General features: G+C 37.1%; 1 protein-coding gene across 2 annotated transcripts in view; it reads right to left on the bottom strand.

The window, feature by feature from the left end:
- LOC131152234 (uncharacterized) overlaps positions 1-23,768 on the bottom strand; it is a 71,178-nt gene that overhangs the window by 30,210 nt on the left and 17,200 nt on the right. For both annotated transcript variants that reach the window (XM_058103989.1, XM_058103990.1), the window contains 2 exons: positions 9,213-9,268; positions 5,748-5,870 (listed from right to left, as the gene is read on the bottom strand). In XM_058103989.1, coding sequence (XP_057959972.1) covers positions 5,748-5,870; positions 9,213-9,268 — 179 coding nt within the window. The remainder of the gene's footprint in view (positions 1-5,747; positions 5,871-9,212; positions 9,269-23,768) is intronic.

Raw genomic sequence — 23,768 nt, 5'->3', positions numbered from 1 at the left:
TGACGGTTTCAAACAGTGTTGCGAAGGCAATTTTTTGGGCTTCAAACCGTCAACAGTTTCACTCGCAGACGTCACGGATTTTCAAATCTGAGATCAATTGATTGGGCTAATAGGAGGGATTTCCTCCAGGGGATTGCTACAGAAGTGTTTTAGATCAACTATATGTCTTCTTTATGCATTAAATTGTTATATAATGATTATTATGTAACCATAGAAAAGATTAAGCTTCAAGCAAGCTTCAAAGCTTGTATGCTTCATCATTGATAGTGAAAATAGTTGTTGCTCCCATGGACGTAGGCAAATTTCCGAACCACGTAAATTCTTGTGTCTTTTGGTTATTGCTTTCATTGATTATCATTGTGGAGTGATTTCTAGGTTCGTATAGTTCATCATTGAGTCTTGCTTTCTTGTTCCATTGATTGTTTCTTGAGAGTTCGTGTGGGATCTTCTGCTGCGCACACTTAGTGCCAACAATTGGTTTCTAAGGGATGATTGTTGAAAACAACAATCAGTATCAGACCCGGGTGATTGTTCGTGTATTGCACAACAGTCCTAGATATTAACTTGAGCGAAGGAATTCTCAAAAAAGGACTTAAAAGGTGTTTAATTCAACATAATTGAAAAGGATTCTAATTGAGCCATTGACAAAGATCAATGTAATTGTACTCATTACAAAATTTTTAAAATGAACGAAAGAGACCACACACAATAAGGGCTAAGAGTACTTAAGTAAATTGAGAGAATTAAAGAAAAAGCCCTAGTGGAAAAAGCAAATGGCCACTTGTAATGTTGCAGCGGTTGCCCCATCTCTCTCTCTCTCTCTCATCAAAACTGCTAGGTTGAGTGTAAGCTTTGTGAGGAATTTCTTCGTAAATTTTGTGGATCAAGTAAGAGGTTAGGCATTTGTGTGGCTGCTCAATAAAAGGATCCAGTCTGACCAGCTGAAAGTTGGTATCTCTCTCTCTCTCTCTCTCTCTCTCTCTCTCTCTCTCTCTGTGTGTTGAGTGTAAGCTTTGTAAATTTTGTGGATCAAGTGAGAGATTAGGCATTTGTCTGGCTACTCAACAAAAGGATCCAATCTGACCAACTGCAAGTTGGTCTCTCTCTCTCTTCAAAGATTCCAAGTGGGTTACATTGATCACTGGATGGGGATTCATGCAACTAGGGCCAAAAAGTTCATGAAAATAGGGCACGTAAAGAAGGGTAAAAGGTATTCCAATTTTGTCCCTGAAGAGTTGAAAGGTGATGAGTGGTCTCAATTTGGGGATGCTTTCGTTGCTTTGGAGACTTTTGTCAATCAAAAGTCTAATGGAACAAATAGTAGGAAGACAATAAAATCGCTGCTAGGATCAAATCATTTTTGGAAGCATAGGTGATGGTGGAGGTCAATCAATTTCAACGAGTGAGCAGAAGGTGGTCTATGCTTGTTGTGGAGGTAGAATGCAAGAGGAGTTCATTCAGTCAGCTTTGAACGAATAATATACGGTGTTAAAGGCACATTTCCAACTAAACAATGAGATTAGAGGTGGCTAGGTTTTCTTGCATGGATGACGAGATGAATAAGATTGAGTGGGTTGGGCCTAGCTTATTGTCGATCAATATAGACTTGGGCCAGCTGTTTCAAAAATAATAAAAGTCTTTCAAAATCTTTGCTGTGCTTGTTGGTTAAGGAGGCCCAAGAGCAATCTTATGACTTAACACTAGGCTTGGGCAATGAGAAAATCTCTACAAGTTATGCGCAAACAAGCTAATTAAATGGGTAGGCCCAAAAGTCTATACAGGTTCCTAACCATAAGGAACCCCTCCCGCCCAAGACTTGTGAGGTTATAGAAGTTCAGCATCTTTTAGAGCAAAAGCAAGATGAACTGCACTCATCTTTGAATGAGGTACAAGGTGTTCTGATCGGCTCTAAGTTGTGCTCCTCTTTGAATAACATCCTTGACGGTCATGAGGAGGGATGCTCCATTAACAGTAAAGAGCAGGCAATAGAAGTAGGAAGGTGGGATTATAAAATCTATTCTAATTTTCTAAAGAATGATTCTTCTCATCGGCAGGAGAAGAATGATCATAGGGGGAGTTTCAAGGATGAAAAGGAGGGTTTTGTTTCTAAGAATTAACTCCTGTGAGTTTGAAAAGCAAGACTTCATTTTTGGTTTGGTTGGCTGGTACAGGAGTCAATTCAGATAATTCGAGGAGTATAAATGTTTACATTCGCCATAAGGAAGTGAAAATGGATTTTGAAGGGAGGGAACTTCATGAAGATAAGCAAGATTTTTCTAGTGAGATTGACAAAACACATAAAATTATCAAGAAAGATTCCAAAGGTGTTCTAAGTATAGTGGAGGAGCCAATTAGTGAGAGGGCCAAATTGAGTAGGATAGTAAGAGATGTGGAAATGTTTTGGATGAGCATAGCATAGGGAGTAGTGACTTTGAACGCGGAAAGGGTTTACTATTGGATCATATTCGAGATTAGTATGGATTTTCCTATTGTTCTTCTATTGATCACCATGGGGATTTATCGTATATGCTGCCTCCTCCTTTAGAAGGCTTAGAAGGAATTAATATGTTTGAAGATGAGGTCCCTAAAGGTTAAGGATGGAATTCAACGTACTCCAGTTCCAGAAATTTCTAAGTAGGACATTGAAACTCAAGAGTTTGTTGAATGACTTGGGCCTCATGTTGTCTAATCAAGGAGAAAATTAAATTTCGCTTGACAATGGAAAATCTAAGTGAAAAGAAGTTCAAAGTGAATTAGCTAATTTGAAGTGTTAGGAGAACTATGATGGGAAGGGATTAAAGAGGGAATTTCTTGGCTGATCATTGCAGATTTTTATTTTTTTTCTTTCCCCTTTTTCTTTTTGAGTTTTTACTTTTGTTTTTCACTTTCTTTTTGAGGATTTAGTATCCTCCTTATGATTTTACTTTTTCTTATTATATCTTCTTTTATTATCAAAAAAAAAAACACTATAAAGGAATTACTTATATGATTTCAAATCAAGAACCAGGGGGCTCTTTGAAATTTCTTGGATAGTAAGATTGTTCTGTGCAGCAAATGGCTAAAGTTGTCAGATGAAGAATGCCCTCAGGACTTACAAAGAGTGTTGTGTTGGGAGCTTAACTAGCCAATACTCCCACCTACCGGATTGTGAAATTATCCAGAGATGATGGACCAGATTTTGAAGATAAGAATGAGTGCATGAATGGGAACTTAATATTCTTGTCACAGCGCCTAACATTCCATCTATTATTTGAGTTATTAATCAATTAAAAGAAAATACTCCTAAGCAGGCACCATAGGATGTTGCATGTAGGATCCTTTGGTATCTTAAGGGCTCTCTTAGTAAGCGGTTAGTGTACACAATCTCAGGAGTTTTCATATTCTAGGGTACCTAGAAGCAGATTGGGTTGCTTCAATAACAGATGAGAGATCTACTACAGAGTAGTGAGTACTGAAATTTTGTAGTTGGTAATCATGTCACACACCATAGCAAGAAACAAATTATGGTGGTCAGATCCAGCCCCGATTCAGAGTATGGAGCTATGGCTTGCGCAGTCAAGTGAGTAAATGCGATTAAGATCTCTGAGTGTCAATTTCCAATAATGAAATATATGATGCGCTGTGGTAATTGCATGCAATCAAAGTTTCATAAAAGAACAAAACGCATCAAAGTAGACCACCATTGTGATGAAGAAGATTGTAGCCACTCCATCTGACAAGTCATGTAATCAAGTAGGAGACTTATTCATAAAGCTTTGTTTAGACCTATCTTTCATGATTGTTGTACCAAGTTCAGGTCATGGTTGGGTAATTATCTATACGCATCTAGCTTAGGAGTTTTTAGGAAGCCACAGTTCTAGATTGGGGTGTTTTGGTCTTATTTCCACTAAAGTTATTATTGTCATCAGGAATATTTATTGATAAATGGATTCACCCACCCATCAATTTTTTTTATTAAATCTTGTTCTTATGTTTAGAGTCTATTCAACTCATATTTCATTAACTTATGAGAAACTTGAATTGCTACAACTGTCAACATTTAACAAGATTGTCTGTAAATTTCAACTTAACGTCACAAGGTTCACAATTTAAACTTAAATCGCCATGTGCCACCATCTGCCTCACCACAGCCAACAACCATCACTGTTTGTTACTCCACTTCCAACCATACTGGCTGTAGAAATTTTATATTTATCTGTGTGTGTGTGCATGTAGAAAAGTGAGACAGAGACATAGAGAGACTCCAACCATCTTTTACTTGGTTGTAGAAAAGTGAGACAAAGACATAAGAGAGACTCCAACCATCTTTTACTTGGTTGTAGAAATAATATATATATATATATATATACATATATATATGTAGGTATAAGAGTGAGACAGAGACACAGAAAAAGACAAAGAGACTGAGACAAGCAGAGACTAAAGAGAAACAGAACCAAAAAAAATTTTATCTTCTATTTCCCCATGGACCAACCAATGATCTCCAAGTTGTGATTCCTAATCAGTGATCCTACTATGATCAATTGTCATCACCACCACAGGAGTTATCATCGAAGAAAACATAAATGTGGTGCTCTAAACCAGTCAGACCCAACCATGCTGGAATCCCATTGCCAAACTTCTTTTCCCTCCACCAAAAAAAACCTAGTGGGAAGCCTTCCATTGATCACAAGCCATAGCTATCATTTTTTCATTAATGCTTGGAGGAGCCTTGCCGTCAATTCTTATTGGAGTTCAACACTATAATATCAGATTGGTGACCCCTTCACAACTCACATTATCCGCATCCATGCCTTGGGATAATGAATTAAAAGCATGCTCAGAGAAAAAATCCACCACATTATTTGGCAAATCTGTATGCAACATTCTGGTTAAAAATGGGGTGGAGAAATTGGAGATCCCACCCTCTTAAATTCAAACCTTACGTGGATGGGTGGATGGGTACATGGGTGTGTTTGTACAGCTTAAAGAACAAGATAGCAACAGCTAACAAGTAACCGTACAGGATAGACTAGCCTTCTTAGATACGACTAGTTCAAATTGATTCAGACGTCACAACATAAGAGCAAAGTCAAAGAGATATATTAAGTACAATCAGCGAATAAAGATATGTCGGGGAAAAAAACAGCATTTGTATCATAGAAGAAAAACTAAAAGCAAGAAGATAAAATTATTTAGATTTTACTTACGGTAGGTATAAAGTGACTCAAAATTAATGATTGGTAATCTTTAAAGTGTTTTTACAGGAGGTTGATCAAGTTACGCCAGAACCATTACCCATTGGCTGCTACATAGCCTTTTACATTCATATTTAAAGGAAAGACATTTTGGTTTGAATGTAGATGTACGCTAATTTTTGGGCAACCAATGGAAAGTTAAGCACATCTGTACAGAACCTGACTAATTTAAATGCAACATGCAATACACAGCATTGGCTCCAACATTCAAAAGCATGAATAGACTATTTAATTAACTTGCCATGTAGACATGCATAGTAAGAAGTTTGGCATCAAAATAATAGAATACTGCTAAGGAAAACAACTCTCTTCTCATTTCATTAACAGTTCAGCAGATAAAAAGATCTTTTGTGACCGTGTCTACAATAATTGAATTGTTTAATTTGATACATGCTTAGCATTGTGAAAAAACTCGAGTTTGCACCAATTAACATTAACCAAGAGACAGCTTAATTTCTGAAAAACCAAAAAAAACACAAACCAAACTATTGAAAGATGCAACAGCCTCACCTTGATTTATTTGCCACATTTACCACAAACCTCCTTATAGCGCTTAGAACAATCCTATCTTGCACTTTCCTTACAAACCACTCCAAAGAAGATCTTGACTCCATATATAATGTCCTTTGAGCACTAGAAAAGATTATTTCCCATAAAATTAAGACAATGATGATTGACAGCAAAATAAATATCATAAAAAAACAGCACTGTAATGGTGGCAATTCTTATCATTATTGAAGCAAAGAAGCTAACTCAACTTTTTTTCTTTCAAATTATTCACATCGCAGGTACACAACCCCCCCCCCCCAAAAAAAAAAAAAACACCGGTGCATACTATGACTTCAATAAAAAATGAAATATATTAAAGCATCAACTAAGCAATGAGTCCACATAAACAGCAACCCACAAGCTTTGTATCCATTTAATTTGAAAAGTAAAAAAGAACAGTTAGAGGAGGCTGAAACATTCAAAGGTTTAACAATCCTACTCAAAACTTAACAAGGAAACAGACCAAGGAAAAACTACAGAGACATGATACTGTTGAAATGAAATATAGGAAAGTAAATGTTTGAGACTATCATTTTTTTTATATAAGAGGGTGGGCCTGGGATCAGTGACAAGATTGCTCCTTTGTGACGCCTTAGTCACGGGTTCTAGTCCAAGGAAACAGCCTCTTTGCATAAAAGCAGGGGTAAGGTTAAATACACTGTATGACCCTCCTCCTACCCTTGTGAGGAGCCTTGAGACCCAAGGATGCCCTTCTTTTATTTTTATATAAGAAAAAGAAATTCATATGGAAAAGAGGAAAGTATTACAAACAGCAGATAAAAAGACATCCTCCAAAGATCAGCTAAAAGCAATTACAAAAGTGCAGCTCTCCAATCCTTATGGAGATCATACAATGAAATCTACCAAAATTCCCAAAGAGTGTGCCCAAAAAGAAGCAAGGAAAAAAATTAGAACCCATAACATAAAGGGAAGATGTTTCAGCATTAAAAATCCCCGTGTTTCTCTTAAATATCAAGCCGCAAAGTCCAAAGAATAACACGTACTGCACAAGCCCTCATTGACTTCTCCCAAAACCCTGAAATTACACCAGCAGAAACTCATCTACATTTTGAGGTTGTTACTACAGTTCATCAAAAATAGGTAAATGGGAAAGTTGTCTACCCACCCAACAATGTAGAAAGAGCTGAGCATTGGTGTCACTGAACCCAAGACACATCATGAAAATATCTGGCTGCCTTACAAGGCCTCCTCACTAGTACCAAGTGGCCTTACAGGGCCTCCTCACCAATAACAAGTTTTCATATTAATCTTCTAAATGTAAAATGTCCAAGTGAATGCCGTAATCTAAAAAAGAACCTTAAGCTTGCAAATGACATTGTTCAAGGAAAAGGACAAGAGGTTGAAGGTGTTGAAATATTTAGTAAAATGAAAGACCAAATCACAATGATAGGTCTCTCCCTCTATTTATAATATATGTCAAGTACAAGCCAATGACCAAAATACCCTCACTAACTCACAATTACTAACTTAACACTAAAACAAATAATAATGTTAAATATTACTAAGTTAACACTAAACCAAATAATAATGTCAAATGACGAAAATAACCATTAACACTCCCCCTCAAGTTGGAGCATAGATTTCATATACTCCTAGCTTGTTACAAATGAATTTAACACAAGCAACTCCCAAGCCTTTAATGAATAAACCAGCCAGCTGCAAATCAGACTTCACTTGAGTGGATGTAATAAGCTTCTACACAAGTTTCTCCCTAACAAAGTGGGAATCAACTTCAATGTGTTTAGTCCTCTCATGGAAGACCAGATTGGAGGCAATATGAATAGCAACATGGTTATAATACATCAAATCCATAAGTCAAGAATGTGGAAAATCCAATTCTTCCAACATGTTCTTTAACCAAACAAGTTCAAATGTAGTGTGAGCCATAGCCCCATACTCTAATTCAGCACTTGATCTAGCCACCACAATTTAATTCTTACTTTTCTAAGAAACCAAATTACCCCCAACAAAGATATTGTTGTATTGGAAGGCGACCCAACCCAATATGCATCTATAAATCCCTGAAAAAATTATGATTCAAAATTTTGGGTGGTCTTGAAAGACAATTTGTTTTTAATGTAACATTGATTTATGATTTCGTAACTGAAAAAACTAATTATGTATATTATAATATATGTGATGGGTATTGTTTTATTTATATGATTTATTTTATAAATAAAAAACGTTATAGACATTAATTTATTATTTTTCAGTTTTATTTGATTTAATATCCTAGTTTTTTTTTTTTTTTTGGATTTAATTCAGGAACAATTGCTACTCTTATAATGCCTATATAAAGGAACTATCAGTTGTGAAAGAGATAGAGATATCAGTAAACAAATATCGACCAATTAACAGAGATACCGTGAGATTGATTAATTTCCTTGAATAATTTCCATACTATAGCTAAGATTGGGTTATGTTCATAGGCAACTAGTTTAGCATGCAGCTTACCAACAGCTATAGGCTGTCAAGTCCTAAGGATATGCTGAGTACCAACTACACTGAAGTGGCGGTGTATTCAGTTTTAAAACTACAAATTACTGTGCTTCAGCCTACAAATTCTACTACAACAGATTACAGTTTCATTTATTTTGTAATTTCCTTTTTATCTAGAATTATAATTTGTACTCATTGTCCTCAATATAAAATAATTTCCAACACCTTGTGCCATATGTAGTTAACCTCTAAAGGGAACCTCTATAACGATTTCCCAACTAAAGAGATGTTTTTAGACACCAAATTACCAAGTCCTAAACCCCCTTATGACTTGGGTCCCCTAACCATGTCTCCAATACCAAGATCATCCCCCTTATTATCACCCGTACAAAACAATAAAAATATATAAAAAGCCTCTCCAAAGCCGCAGAAACACTCACAGAACTCTAAAAAGGGATAAGAAACGAATAGGAATATTAGAAAGGAGAAGCACTAGGGAGAGTACTGTAAGGACAAGTACAATTTCTTCCATCCCTCCAACCTTCCACTTACTCTCTCAATCACTAGACCCCAAAATGCAATGGAATTGGGATTACTCCCAAAAGAAAGACCCAAATAAGACAAAGACCAAGCCAAAAAGATACAACCAAGTCCAAATAAAACAAAGGCCGAGCCAAAGAAGTACAACAAACTAAAGTCATAAACCCCTCATCACCATGTGCCTGCTGTGCCATATCATTCTTGGACATGTATGCTCAGCTATGCAACATTAGGAACAAAAAAGAATGTGAAAAATAGATTTAGACTTGAGCAATCAAGAGAGAGGGGGGTTCAAACAACAAACTTTATTTTTTCTTTTCCTCATTAGGAACAAAAATGGTTCTTTACTAATAGTTATTCTGCACAAATAAAATGTCATGTTATTCACTAATCAGCTTAAGCAAAAGCAATACCAGAGAAACAGACCTGAAAGACTTTGCAGCATCAATAATCCCAGCAATATATACATCATTTGGGAAAATCTGGACACATAAAAGAGAGAATTAAGGTGGTGAAAAAATTAAAGAACATGTAAACCTGATACCGAACCAATAAGTATTGATTTACTAGCACACTAATGACAAAACCCCCATCTTTGTACCAAAATTTAAGCACAGAAAGAAAGTCCAAAGAACCAAATATTGAATCTATTATCGTAATCATACACCATTGATGAAAAAAACACTTATATGAAAAATAAAAATGTCAAATAAATATGAGGGTAAAAACTAAGAGACTGCTGCATCAAAAGGAGAAGGAACAGAAAAACAAGAACAAGAACTAGAAAGGAAAAAAAATAGAAAATTAATAAATAAAAAGAAAAGTGGCAGTAATTTTGGACTCTTTCCAGCCCTCATCCAGTACGGATTCTGGAATCTGGACGCTTGATGTTTAAGGTGTTTTATGGCACATCATTCCATTACCACTGATTCACTCCACTACTTTCCTCTTGCTAATCATATTTGAAAAGCATGTTAGAAGAGAATATGTTATTTTAGGTTGTGTTAGTCGGGGGTATTATTAATATATAACAGGCCAGAGCTGGTCTGTACGTAAGGCTCCCATAATTGACTCATTTTTTTCCTCTTGATTTCCTCTCCTTTTCTTCTCTTTCTCTTCTCTGCTCTTTTTCTACTTTACAATATGGTATCAAAGCATTAATCTCCTCCAAGTTTTTCATTGTTCTCCTTATCTCCCCCTTAATTTAGTTTTAAAATCTGTTTTGCTGGTTGATTTGAGTCATTTAAGAAACCTTTTTCATCTTGGTCTGGCTGTGCAGCATCCCTGGTAGGATACAGTGTGTTTGTGATGGTTTGCCTATGTGAAGCAGTTATGCTCTGTTTCAGGAATATTGAAGGTGCTGTTCTGCTGTTCTTGTTGGCATTGGCACGATGATGCTGATTTAATACCGCATATTCATGATTGCTTGGATGCTTGCAATCTTGTATCAGTTCCAGAATTTTCGATGACTTCAACTGGTGTTCACTGACTCTATTTCCTGTCCTTGCCTGCACACACTTCTAGTTGCATCCAGCAATAATGCTGCAGCTGCTGCCCTGCCATGATTATGAAGTGCCTGTGGTGCTTGCCGTGATCTACCCTCTACTGTGTAATCAAGCAATTCCTTGTAGGATTGTAACTTCAATTTTATTATATCAGCTGCCTTTTGAAGTTCTGAAGTGCTAGTCTGTGCTTGTGTGTGCTGCCTAATTCTGCATAGTTTCTGTGCTATTCATTCTCAATACTGGTGTTTACTGATTGTTAACGAACAGAACACAACTATCAAATTGGTTGAATCCTCCAACTACTTGGTTTGGTTTCAGGCAGTTAGTGTTTAAATCAACACAAAAGGGAAGTCCAAGATTTGTTGCATTCTCCTCCAGACCCCAACTACTATGAAGATTAGATGAAAGAGAATGACATATTACTTATGTGGTTGTGGAATAGCATGGAGCCACAAATTGCTGTGATTTGATGTTTTTCATAAAACAGCCAAGTCCATATTGTATGGTCTTCATGAAAACTTCTCACAAGATAAAAATCAACTCGTGTTTTTGGCCTATATGAGAAAATTTATCAAGAAGTTGCATCCATTAGTAAGTATCATAGTGCTTCGAAGCATATGCAGGAGGAACTCAACATCTACTGACCAGTTAGTTCTGACATTGAAATGATTAAAAGGCAAAGGGTGGAGTTTTTGGCTACCAAGTTTTTGTCTAGGTTGAGTTATAAGCTTCAACCCATCTGCAATCAGATTCTAGCCAATGACTCCGTGCCATCCATAAATGAAGCATATGCTAGAATCCAATGGATCACCAAGGATGGCTCCCAAGCTTCTTCCAATGATAGTTCAGCAATGTATAGCACCACCTCCAAGGGATGTGTTGGAGGATGAGAACAGGGTTTGGAAAGCGGTCATGGCAAAGGTAGTGTATCAGGATGAAGTGCTTGTCGTGACAATTCTAGCATTAGCACACACTGTGGTAAGGAAAACCATATTGTTGGTTGTGTTGAGATCTCCACGAGAAATCAACTTGGGCCAATAAGTTTCTTGCTGACCATGATTCCACTATTGAAAATTCAAGGGCCCCTAGCCCCTCCATTGAGGAATTAAGTACATCATCTACCAAGTCCCAAGAGGAGTATAAAAATCTTGTCCACATGGTTCAACAACTCCAAACTCATTCTTCTACATCCAATAATACTATGGGCCATTCAAGTACAATCGGGCTTCCTTGTCTCTTCATCCTCTCAACCTAGGGTTGTTGATTCTAGTGCCTCCTCTCATATGACAAGGAGTCCTAATTTATTTCAATCCTTGAAATCCACTACTTTAGACACTAAGGTTACTCTTGCTAATGTTTACACTAGTTTCTGGTTGCTGATGGTTTAGTACCAATTTCTGGTTGTGGAATATTCTCTCGTTTCCATTTGTGCCTTTTTACTCCATGTTATATATGCATAAATTTCCTCTGAACCTATTATCAATTAGCCAATGAACTAGTACATGTTATGTGACCTTTCTTTCTCATTGTGTTATTCTGGATGTTCCAATTGAAGAAGAAGATTAGGAGATGATTTGAGAAGCACGACTTGTACTATTTCGATGGTGGTGGTGATTGATTCAGTTCTTGTCACACCACTCCTCAATTTCTATTCATATCTAATGGTGTTTCTCTTCATCAATGGCGCGCATGTTTGTGTCATCCATCCCTTCAAAACTAGAACAAGCTTTCCCGCATTCATGTTTGTTTCTTGTTTTGAGTGTACTGCGCACCAATTGGGAAAGCATGTTGGGACACCTTTTTCGTCTAGAATTAAATCTTGTAGTAAATCATTGTTTCTCTTATTCATTAAGATATTTAGGGTCCATGTCCCCCCGAACCACAAGGCTCCAGCTTTGGGATGGTAAGAGGGTCGTCACAATGTGCACAGCCTTACCCCTGCTTTTATGCAGAGAAGTTGTTTACTTGGACTCGAACCCATGACCAACTAGTCACAAAAAGGCAATCATACTGTTGATCCAAGAATTTGATTGGTCATCAATATTTTGTGTCCTTTATGGATGATTTTTAACATATGGCCTAGATTTTTTTTGTTAAATGATAGGTCAGAATTTTTTAATGTATTTACTCAATTCTACCAAGAAATAAAAACTTGTTTTGACATTGATATTCAAATTTTCCATATTATAATGCACTTGAATTTGTTTAAATGAGGTTCAATCCTTTTGCTTGGCTAAAGAGATTATTCATCAAGCTTCATGTGTACATACCCCTCAGCACAGTGGAGTAGCTGAAAGAAAAAATAGACATTTACTTGACATAGCACTATCTCTCCTTCATATGCGTGTTTTCTAAAAAAAATTTGGAATGATTCAACTCAATAGAAAACCCTCCAATGTTATAGGGGAGACAAATTTCGTTCTCCATCATGTACCTTGAAACATCGAAGTTCTCTATTGCACCTTGTGTCTTTTGGTGCACCTATTTTGTTCATGTTTCATATATTGGTTAGTACAAGTTCTCTCCTTGTGCTGTTAAATGTGTTTTTGTCAGGTATCGTAAGGTTGGAAACATTATGATCACCACACTTGAGGGAAATATGTTAGTGCAGATGTCACCTTTTCTGAGGGGACTCCTTATTCCTCTAGTAGAGGGTCCTCCTTGGATGAATCTATTTTGAGTTCATCAAGAACTTCTGATTCCCCCTTATATGCTGATCCTACCATTATCCCTCTACAAAAATCTTTGCCTTTTCTTCCTAACCTATCACCTACAGACCCAGAGAAATAACTAAGGGTTTATAAATTATAGAAAGCAAGCACAAACATCACTCTCACCATTCATTCAACTCCTTTAGCCATCACTGTTTCGATTTTATATTTGGAGATCTAGGGATGTGCAGTCGGCTAGTTTGGCCCAAAAATTAATAGAACTGAAATTTTTTTGTGCAACTCAAACACAAACTGAACCGACCGAATTTTTCATATACAAACTATTGAATAATTGGGTTATATAGAAGACCTTAACCTAAATGATAGGTCTCTCCCTCTATAATATATGTCAAGTATAATACCAATGACCATAATATCCTTAGTCCCTTACTAACTCACACTTACTAACATAACTCTAGCACATACGAAGAATACTAAAGACAAAATAACCAAATCCCACCCCCCCCCTCAAGCTGGAGCATATATATCATATGCTCCTAGCTTGTTACAAATGAATTTCACACGAGCACCTCCCAACGCTTTAGTAAATAAATCAGCAAGCTGAAAATAAAAATTCGCCTAGGTGGTTGTAATGAGCTTCTATGCAAGTTTCTCTCAGACAAAATGGCAATCAACTTCAATGTGCTTTGTCCGCTCATGGAAGACCGGCATCAACTCTATAAGCTGAGAATGTGGAAATCCCGTTCTTCCAACATGTTCTACAAAAATATAAGTTCATATGTACTGTGAACCATAGCCTTATACTCTGACTCAGCACTTGACCTAGCCACCACAATTGTTTCTTAATCTTCCAAGAAACCAAAATTACCACCAACAAAGATACAAGAGCAAGCTGTGAATCTTTGGCCAAAAGGTGGATTTTTAACTAGAGGGGGGCCTGGCCAAATGGCCCCAATCTACATCAGTATATATCCCTGAATATGAATGTGATCCCAATCATGATATAAGAGACCTCGCCCAAGTGCACCCTTGAGATATCTCAAAATACAAATTACTGCATCACAGTGACTTGTTCACAAAGAATCAAGAATTTGACTCTCAACATTTGTAGTCAAAGATATATCAGGTCAAGAGACTGTGACATAATTCAACTTTCCAACAAGTCTCCAATACCATTATGGGTTAAGCAACAAATCACCCATATCTAGCACCAACTTACTAATGGGATCCATGGGTGTATCAATAGATTCTGATCCCAACAACTCAGTCTCATCTAAAAGATCAAGAACATACTCTCTGTGACAACACCATTTCTATACAAGATCTCGATACTTATATGCCCAAGAAGTACTTCAAAAGTCCCAAATCCTTGGGTTAAAATTTCATCTATTGGAAAATCTTTAGATCCTTCATCTTGGATGCCTAGATCATCATCTCCAATAATCGCAATACCATCCACATACACAATAAGCAAATTTTTGTCAGATGGAGTATGACAATAAAATATGAAGTGATCTACTGCACACCGTTAGAGGCCAAAATCAAGTACGACAACATTGAATTGACCAAACCATGTTATTGAAGATTGTCTGGACTCTTAACCATATAATGATTTCTAGAGCCGACACACTATCCAACAAACTAAAGTGATTGCTACATATATACCTCCTCCTAGAGATAACCATGTAGGAAAGCATTCTTCACATACATATAGGCTAATGACAAGTAGTGTCTAAGGAGATGAACAAGCGTATTGAAGCAAATTAAGCGACTAAAGAGAATGTGTATGAATTATCCAAATCATACACTTGAGTATATCCCTTAGGAACAAGGTTGGCCTTCAATCGAGCCACGAAACCATCTGGATTGACCTTCACAGTATATACCTAGTGACAACTAACCACAAATTTATCAAGAGGTAGAGGTACCAAATTCCAAGTATCACTATCTAGTACTACATGCAGCACTTCAATCATTGCATTCCTCCACCCAAAATGAGGCGGGGCTTCAAAAATAGATTTTAAAAGAGCAACATAAGACAAAGTACTAAAAAAATAGTAACATGAATGTGACAAGAAATCATAACAAACAATATTAGAGATTGGATGTTGAGTACCACTACATTTACCTAGCAAAAGGAGAACCAACATCTTGGGAAATATGATCATGTGTCGATGGAACTGAAGGCATGGAAGTGGAAGCTAAAGGAGGCTTTCCTCCCTTGAGTCGTTGTGTGTATACCTGAAAATTGGGATGATCCAAGCAATAAGGAATCAAACTGGATGAAGATGTGGGAGGATTGAGCACAATTCTTAGGTTTGGATTTAGAAGGTGAGACAGAGGAAGGGACTCTTCAAGGTAAAAAAAACTCAAGGAATCAGAGTAACATAGTGTGGACTCAAAAAAAGGTACCATCAGCAAAGACAAAGAACTGTTGTAAAGTAGGGCTATAATATTGATATCCCTTTTGAATATAGGAACACCCTAAAAAAACATTTGATAGCACGAGGATCCAACTTATAAGTTCCTAGAGTTAACTGACGGACAAAAGACACAACCAAATAACAAGGAAGGGAGAACAAAGGAGCCTAGAAGATAACTAAATATGGGATTTTACCACCAAGGACAGCGGATGGCATTTTATTGATGAGAGAACAAGCAATGAGCACAGAATCACCCCAAAAAACTTTGGGGACATTCATTTGATACAATAGGGTACGTGTGACTTCAAAAATATGTCAATTTTTCCCTTCTACAACTCCGTTTTGCTAGTGTGGGCACAATATGACTGATAAATCATACCATAATTAATCATATACGTATTGAATTGGGTATTGAAGTACTCCATAGCATTATCACTAAGAAGTATCTAGATGAACGTATCAAACTATTTCTTTATTTGAGAACATAAGGAGATATTAAACAACTATGAACGATATTTCACAAAATACAACCAAATCATCCTAGAGTAGTCATCGACAAATGTAACTAAGTACCAAAACCCCAATTTCAATGCAACACGAGAAGAAGTCATCAACAAATGTAATTAAGTACCAAAACCCCAATCTCAATGTGACACAACAAGGACTCCAAACATCAAAATGAATGAGCATGAAAGGACTTTCTGCCCGTTTGTTGACCCAAGAAGCAAAGGAAACACGATGATGTTTACCCAACTGACAAGAGTCAACACTCAAGACTAGACACAAAAACTCAAGATAGAAACAAGTTGTTCCAATTTGTCCAAGGATAGATGACCAAGGTGACAATGGATTTGAAGTGGTGTACTAGCAACTTTGTAGGAAGTGGGAGAAAAGAGTGAATCAAAGTAGTAAAGTCCACGAGCCTCATGACCTGTACCAATTGTCTTCTTCATCTTCAGATCCTGAATAAACCACATAATCAAGAAAGAAGGTTACAGAATAATTTTTGGGCCTTTGTAAGCTTACTAATTGACATGAGATTGAATGGGAACTTAGGAATGTACAAAAAAAAACCTAAAAAAAAAAAGATGGAGGGAGTAGGATTTACTATTCCTATGCCCTTAACTGTAGTCGTGGACCTATCAGAAAGGGTAACTTGAAGTAGATTTTTAAGATACTGGAGGGTAGAAAAGAAGTTGGTTACACTTGTCATATGGTCAATAGAAGCAAAGTGGATAATTTAAGGACTAGTGGAGATAAACACACTATAAGATCCCTTTTGAGCAAAAGATGCAATGTGATGAGATGCTTGTTGGGATGCTTGATACTATAGGAACCTTGAATACTCTTCCTTCGAGACAATTATGGTATGTTGTTCACCTGAACAAGTGCCTAACAAGGGAAACACACTTTTTAGATTTGAGGACGCCAGCCCAACACACACAACCTTGGTACAACAGCAAATCAGAAATACACAACAAACAAAATGCTCTTTAATTACAAAAATGAACTCCTGGACCAATCGAAACAACCACAAGTGAACTTTTGAACCAACTGAAACAACCACAAATGAGTCAACCACTGATTCAACCACGAACAAGTCACCAACAACTAGACACAGCACTACCATAGCCCTACAAGATCAATGTATGAAAGTTGTCACTGATCCAAGAGACTCACTGCTCCAAGAGACTCACAAATGAACTTTTATAAAAGTTGCCACTACTCTGAAAGACTCACAAATGAACTTTACTAACTCCAAACAACAACACCGTTACACCTAATTGTCATGTTTACATGGTCAAAAAAGGTTGGATTTTTGAATAAAAAGCATGCCTAATAGCATGATATTATGGTTTGTGGAAGTAATCAAGACATTCTACAGAAAAAATGCAGAAAAAGGTGGCCACAAATTATCTCATGCGCCGACGAGTGGACTTGGCACTGCCGGCAATCAGCTGGCACATGGGGGCGTGTGAGGAGGTTTCCGACCGTCGGATTTCTAAGGAACAAATTAGGAAATTCTATTTTTTTTAAATCTGAAATTACTATTTCACTTTCTAGTAGTTTCAGTTTCCTGCTTTCTAGCCTAGAGATCTGCAGATTTGATTTGCTGATTTTGTGGTGATTTGATTGGCAGATTTTGTAGTGATTTGATTTGCTGATTTTGTGGCCTTCCTCTACTATTTATATTGTAGTCATGTCTCTTGAAATTCAATAAAATGGTTATTCTTCTTCTAAAAAATCCTTCATAGTATCATAGCCTCGTGCTCTTTTCTTCTGATGATGTCATATAAGTCGGCAATGACCAGCGCCTAAAGAACATAGAGGCATACACTGATGCAGATTGGGCAAGCTCAGTTATTGACAAGAGATCCACATCAAGATACTATACTTATGTCTAGTAAAATATGGTCACATGGCGAAGTAAGAAACAGAATGTGGTTGCAAGGAGCAATGCCGAGGCAGAATATAGGGATATGGCTAACGAGTTTGTGAGATGCTATGGCTTAAGAGAATTCTTGAAGAGCTACGGATGCCGGTGAACATGCCAATGAAGTTGTATTGTGACAACAAAGCTGCCATAAGTATTGCTCAAAATCCAGTACCACATGATTGCACAAAGCATGTAGAGATTTACAGACACTTCATAAAAGAGAAGATTAATAGTGGGGTTGTTTATATGCCTTTTGTCCCTACTAGTCAACAAATAGTCGATATCTTCTCCAAAGGACTTTTCAAACCTAGTTTTGAGCTCTTTGTAAGCAAGTTGGGCATGATAAATATCTATGCTCCAACTTGAGGGGGGGTGTCGGATTTCTAGCGAATAAATCAGCAAATTCTATTTTTAAAATTTTGAAATTACTATTTTTGTTTCTAGTAGTTCCAGTTTCCTGTTTTCTAGCCTAGAGATTTGCTAATTTGATTTGCTGATTTTGTGGAGATTTGATTTGCTGATTTTGTGGCCTTCCTAATATGGTGGACTTCCTCTACGATTTATCTTGTAATCGTGCCTCTTGAAATTCAATAAGAATGGTTAGTCTTCTTCTAAAAATCCTTCACCGACGATGGAGTTTTGCAAATCTACAAATTGGAGGGTTCTATTGTTGGTTATATGGTTGGTTATATGGAAGGGTTTTGAAGGTTCTAAAAAGGACAATAATGGAGAGGAAATTTTCCAACAATGGCTAAGTTTTTTGGCAATCCCTAGACTTGTTTCTAGACTGTAGGAGTGTGTTTGATCCTCCTATAATGATGCCTACATTTAGGGTTTGGCTTGGTGGTGATGGTAGGGTTTAGGTTGAATCTTGCTCTGATACCATGTTGAATAATTGGGTAAAATGCCTCAATGATAGGGCACTCCCTCTATTTATAATATATGTCAAGTACAATTCCAATGACCATAATATGCTTACTAACTTACACTTACAAACATAACTCTAGCACACACTAATAATGTTAAAGGACTAAATAACCGTTAACACCGAAATTGAACACATTGAAATTATCCGTTCAAGAATTTAAAGAACTGAATCAACAAAACTCCTGTGTTGCGATCTCTTTCCTAAAGTAGATGGCCCTTCAATTCAACTATGTCTCTTACTCATTCGATGATGGCTCTATCTTGGTGATGGGTGGAGCAGCTCTAATCTCCCACATTTTTTTAAGTTCGCATGAATATGGTTTTCAATCTCAAAAACGTCACCCTCCCTTGCCTCTATTGTAGATAGGTGAAGCACCAATTACTAAACTGATCTCATGGTTCTCATCTTTTATTATCTAAACATACCTCTCCACTCTTTAAATTCTTCATTTATATTGCTCTTTTTTTTAATTTCCTTTTTGATCCAGAAAATGAAATCCCAATATTTTGATCCCCTGCCTCTGCTCAAGATCTACTCATGGTGATGGATAAAGGCAGCTCACGTCTCTCACCATGACCTTCTGATTTTCATTTTAAGTCACCTAGATTTGAACAAGTGGTTAGAAGTGGGTCTAGAGGCTAAAGCAAACTTTCAACAATGTTGGGCCCAAAGAACTAATTGAAGAATAAAATTCAATTTGAGACTCAACTAAGAAAGATGCAAAGTTTGGTTTATTTGGTTGTCAGTTCTGGACTAATAAAACTGAAATTGAACTGAATAAATTTTCTGTCGTAATTTTGGTACTGAGTTGAACTGTTTTTTTCTTTCATAACCGAACCATTTAGACGGAAATAAACGGAATTAGTATAGTTTGGTTTGTTTATTCGATTTAAACAAATCTATGCACAACCCTATGGAGATCCATCCTAGTGTGACTTGTATTGCCCATTGCTCATTGGAAAGGTACTCAAACATGTACTCAAAAATCCTTGTAATAGCTTATCCTATGGCTCACTATGTTTTAGTTCTTCACCTTCCGAGTCCTTTGCATTCTTTTTCCTTGTTTGTTTCCTATGTTTCTAGCCTTTAATCACATGTGGAAGCGCTTTCTAACCTTGGGTGGAAGCATGCAATTGATGTAGGCATAAATGCCTAGACCACTCAAGGGACATGGGACCCCACGAATCTTCCTCTAGGTAAGGAGTTAGTTAGGTGTCCTTAGGTCTACACTATCTAATATATTCCTAACCCCTCTATTAAACAACTTAAGGCTGATGGTTGCCAAGGAATACACATAAACATATGATACTGATTATTTTAAAACTTTCTTGTTGTTCAATTAAATTATGTTCTTGCGCTGATCTTGTTGGAAATTATTTTGATTGGCCCTTGAATCAATTGAATATGAAGAATGCCTTTTTATACGAAGATTTGCAAGATGTATACATAAGGCAACCCCTAGGTATGTTGCTCAAGGGAAGGATGTTAAAGTATGTGGATTGCATAAGGCCATTTATGGTCTTAAGCAGCCTTCTCTAGCCTGGTTAACAAATTTAGTGTGGTGGCCTCTACATTTGGCTTTACCTAGTGCTACTCTGATTCTTTGGTATTTGTCCATAAAACAGAGAAAGGTGTGGTACTTCTAGCTGTTTATGTTGATGATAACATCATCATTGGCAGTGACCAGATCGAATTGCAAATGTTAAGCAATAGCTTCATGAAAATTTTCAAATCAAGGACTTTACTCTATGTTACTTTCTTGGTATTGAGATTATATAATGCAAAAAAGGGTTGAGTCCGTCTCCGCTAAAATATAGCTTGAACTTGCTAAGTGAAACTGGTTTGTTGGGAGCTAAACCAGTTGATATTCCTAGGGATCCTAACATTAAGTTGTCTAAGGATGTTGCACATGACCTTGAACACAAACGTTGATATAAGCAATTGGTTGGCAAGTTGATCTACTTGATTGTAACTACATTGAACATATCTCGACAGTGAGGGTGATAAGCCTAGCAAAATCAGCACTCTTACATCATTTACATTACACCCAAATCATTTTTACTCCCCTCACACAAATGAACTGCACCTTCAACCATTTGAACCAAAATCATCCCTTTCTAACTTAAGAGGAGAGCACTTCCGCTTTAACTATTGTCAGGAATCTTACTCAAGAGGAGAAAACCATATAGAGGAAAATGATGATCCAAACTCAGCCAACAAGGAATGCAGTTTGTGCGTTAACCCTAGTGGTTTTCAATTAATTAACATAGGGAAGTCAACTAACTGACCTGGTGAAGATGTTCTAGAATTCTAGAGGAATGTGGGGATATTTAGCAGGTTACGAGAACAATCTGCATCTCCTCTTCAACAATATAGAGGAATCAAGGGGAATCTAATTAGGCAACAATTTGCAAGGTCAGATAGAACGAAAAAGCAAATCCATGAAGCCCAAAATTTTATCATGGAACATCAGAGTACTAAACAACAAGGTGAAAAGATCCCATCTTAGAGCCTCCCTCCACTAATGGAAACCAAACATTGTTTGTCTTCAAGAAAAGAAGCTTCAAACAGTTGACCATTTCATCATTAGCTCACTTTTCAAGGAAAAGCCAATCTAATGGGTCACCTTGGATGCCATAGGTCAATCAGGTGGAATCATCATCATGTGGAATTAATTGCTCTATCAACACACAAAGATCAAGCAAGGCAGGTATTATGTTTCAATGAAACTCCATTCAATTGGAAGAAATTTAGATTGGCTTCAAACAGTAGTGTATGCTCCAAATAAGGAGCAGGAAGAAGTTATCTTTTAGGAGGAGCTTGCAAAACAAAGAAAACTACACAAATTCATGGTGCATTTGTGGGGATTTTAATGAGATATTGTAGTCAGTACCCCCATGAAAGAATAGGAACCAACTCCATATTAAGAAATATAAGGAAATTCTCAGAGTTCATACAAGAAGTTGAATTGATGGATCGCCCTTAAATGGTGCAAGATACACCTAGTCCAACAAACAGATCAATTCCTGTCTGCTCAAACTCGATAGATTTCTCATCAGTTCAAACTGGGATGATAAATTCTCGAAGCTAAGTCACTTCTTGTTTAATAATTCTCTTGTTTCGATGGATTATGAAGCATCCACTGGGGGGCAAATATCCTTTCAAATTCAAAATCTATTGGTTATCTATGGATGAATTCCCCAAGATGATTGAAGAATGGTGGAACAACTATTCTTTTTCGGGCACCCTTCCCTTTATCTTAGCAAAAAAAAAACTACAAGCCCTTAAAGCCAACATCAAAGGGTGGGGGGAATCTATATTCAAGGATGCCATCATTAAGAGGAATGAGTTGAGGGACAATATCAAATATTGAGAGTCCATTGAAAAAACCAGACTTCTCACTTCAAAGGAGAGGGAGATTAGAGAAAATAGCAGTAGCCAGTAAGGATCTTCAGAAGATCCTAAACATGGAAGAAATTTCTTGGAGGCAAAAATTTCAGACTTTATGGTTGAAACAGAGACAAAAACACAAAAATTTTCAATAAAATGGCTTCTTTACTAAGGAGACATAATCTCATAAATAGGCTGGTTATCAAAGACGCCACAATTTCATAGCCCAACTCCATCAAATCAGAAATGGTGAAGTTCTACACCAACCTATACTCAGAACTGTTCAATTGGACGTCAACTTTGATCAGGGATGCTTTCAAGAGGCTACCAAAGGAGGAGATTAGGTTTGGAAAAAAATTTGAAGAAAATGAGGTGCTTTAATCAATCAAAGAGATTAATGCAGACAAAGCCCCAAGACCGCATGACTTCACACTAGCCCTTTTCCAAGGTTGTTTGCACATATCTAGAAATGACATCCTCACAACACTTGAAGAGTTCCACAAGCATGGGAAATTTGAAAGAAGTTTTAATGCTACATTCATAGCACTTATCCCCAAAAAGGAGGGGCAGAGAACATTTCAAACTTTAGACCAATTAGTCTTCTGAATTCTGTCTGCAAAATCCTAGCAGAAACCCTCTCAAACAAACTAAAGCAAGTGTTGCATTACTGAGACACAAAATGTGTTTGTATCAAAAAGAATTTTTTTATGCTGCCTTGATTGCAAATGAATGTGTACATGCAGTGCTACAAGGAGGTGAAGAAGAATCTCTATGCAAAATGGACATGGACAAGGAATTTGATCAAGTAAGTTGGGGAAAGTTAATGTAAAGCATGAGTACATGGGCTTTCGTCTGAAATAGAGGAAAGGATTTGGTCATGCATCTCATCCCCTGCCTTCTCCATCATCATCAATGGTGCACAAGTTGGATTCTTTCACAGTTCTTGAGCTCTATGTCAAGGAGACCCCCTATCCCTTTCTTGTTCACAATGGTATTTTACAAGCTAAAGCTGCACAATTAAGCTTTTTTTCAGGTTTCAGCATCTGTAAAGGTAACCACAAGATTGATATGTCTCATATTCTCTTTGCTGATGACACCATTATTTTTTTTGCAAGAATTGAACACAGGATCACCAAAGCCTCAGGGGCCTTTCGCTGTGCTTTGAAGCAATCTCTGCTCTTAGAACTAACCTGAAAAAGAGTAAACTCTACTCTGTGGGAGTCCACCACATGAACCCAGCAGAAATGGCAAACATTTTCAAGTTTCAAACAGGAAGCCTACTAACCACACATCTAGGCCTTCCATTGAGAGCAAGATTTAAAGCCAAAAGCTCATGGAATAACACCATTGAAAAAATGGAAAAGAGGCTAGCCTCATGGAATGCAGCTATCTATCCTTAAGAGGCAGACTAACACAGAATAGAAGCACATTGTCATTTATCAAGCATACCCACCTACACCTATCCATTACACCCATCCCCAAGTTAGTTGCCAACAAGCTTGAAGGCATACAACAGAACTTTCTGTGGCAAGATAATTCAGCTTCCTACAAATACCCCTTGTTGCAATGGGAGAGAACCTACCTGTGGGTACATCAATAAGGTCTGGGAATCAAAAGCATTAGCATA

This window comes from Malania oleifera, chromosome 3 (assembly GCF_029873635.1).
Source record: "Malania oleifera isolate guangnan ecotype guangnan chromosome 3, ASM2987363v1, whole genome shotgun sequence".
NCBI lineage: Eukaryota > Viridiplantae > Streptophyta > Magnoliopsida > Santalales > Ximeniaceae > Malania > Malania oleifera.
This window is presented reverse-complemented; position numbering and strand designations above follow the sequence as displayed.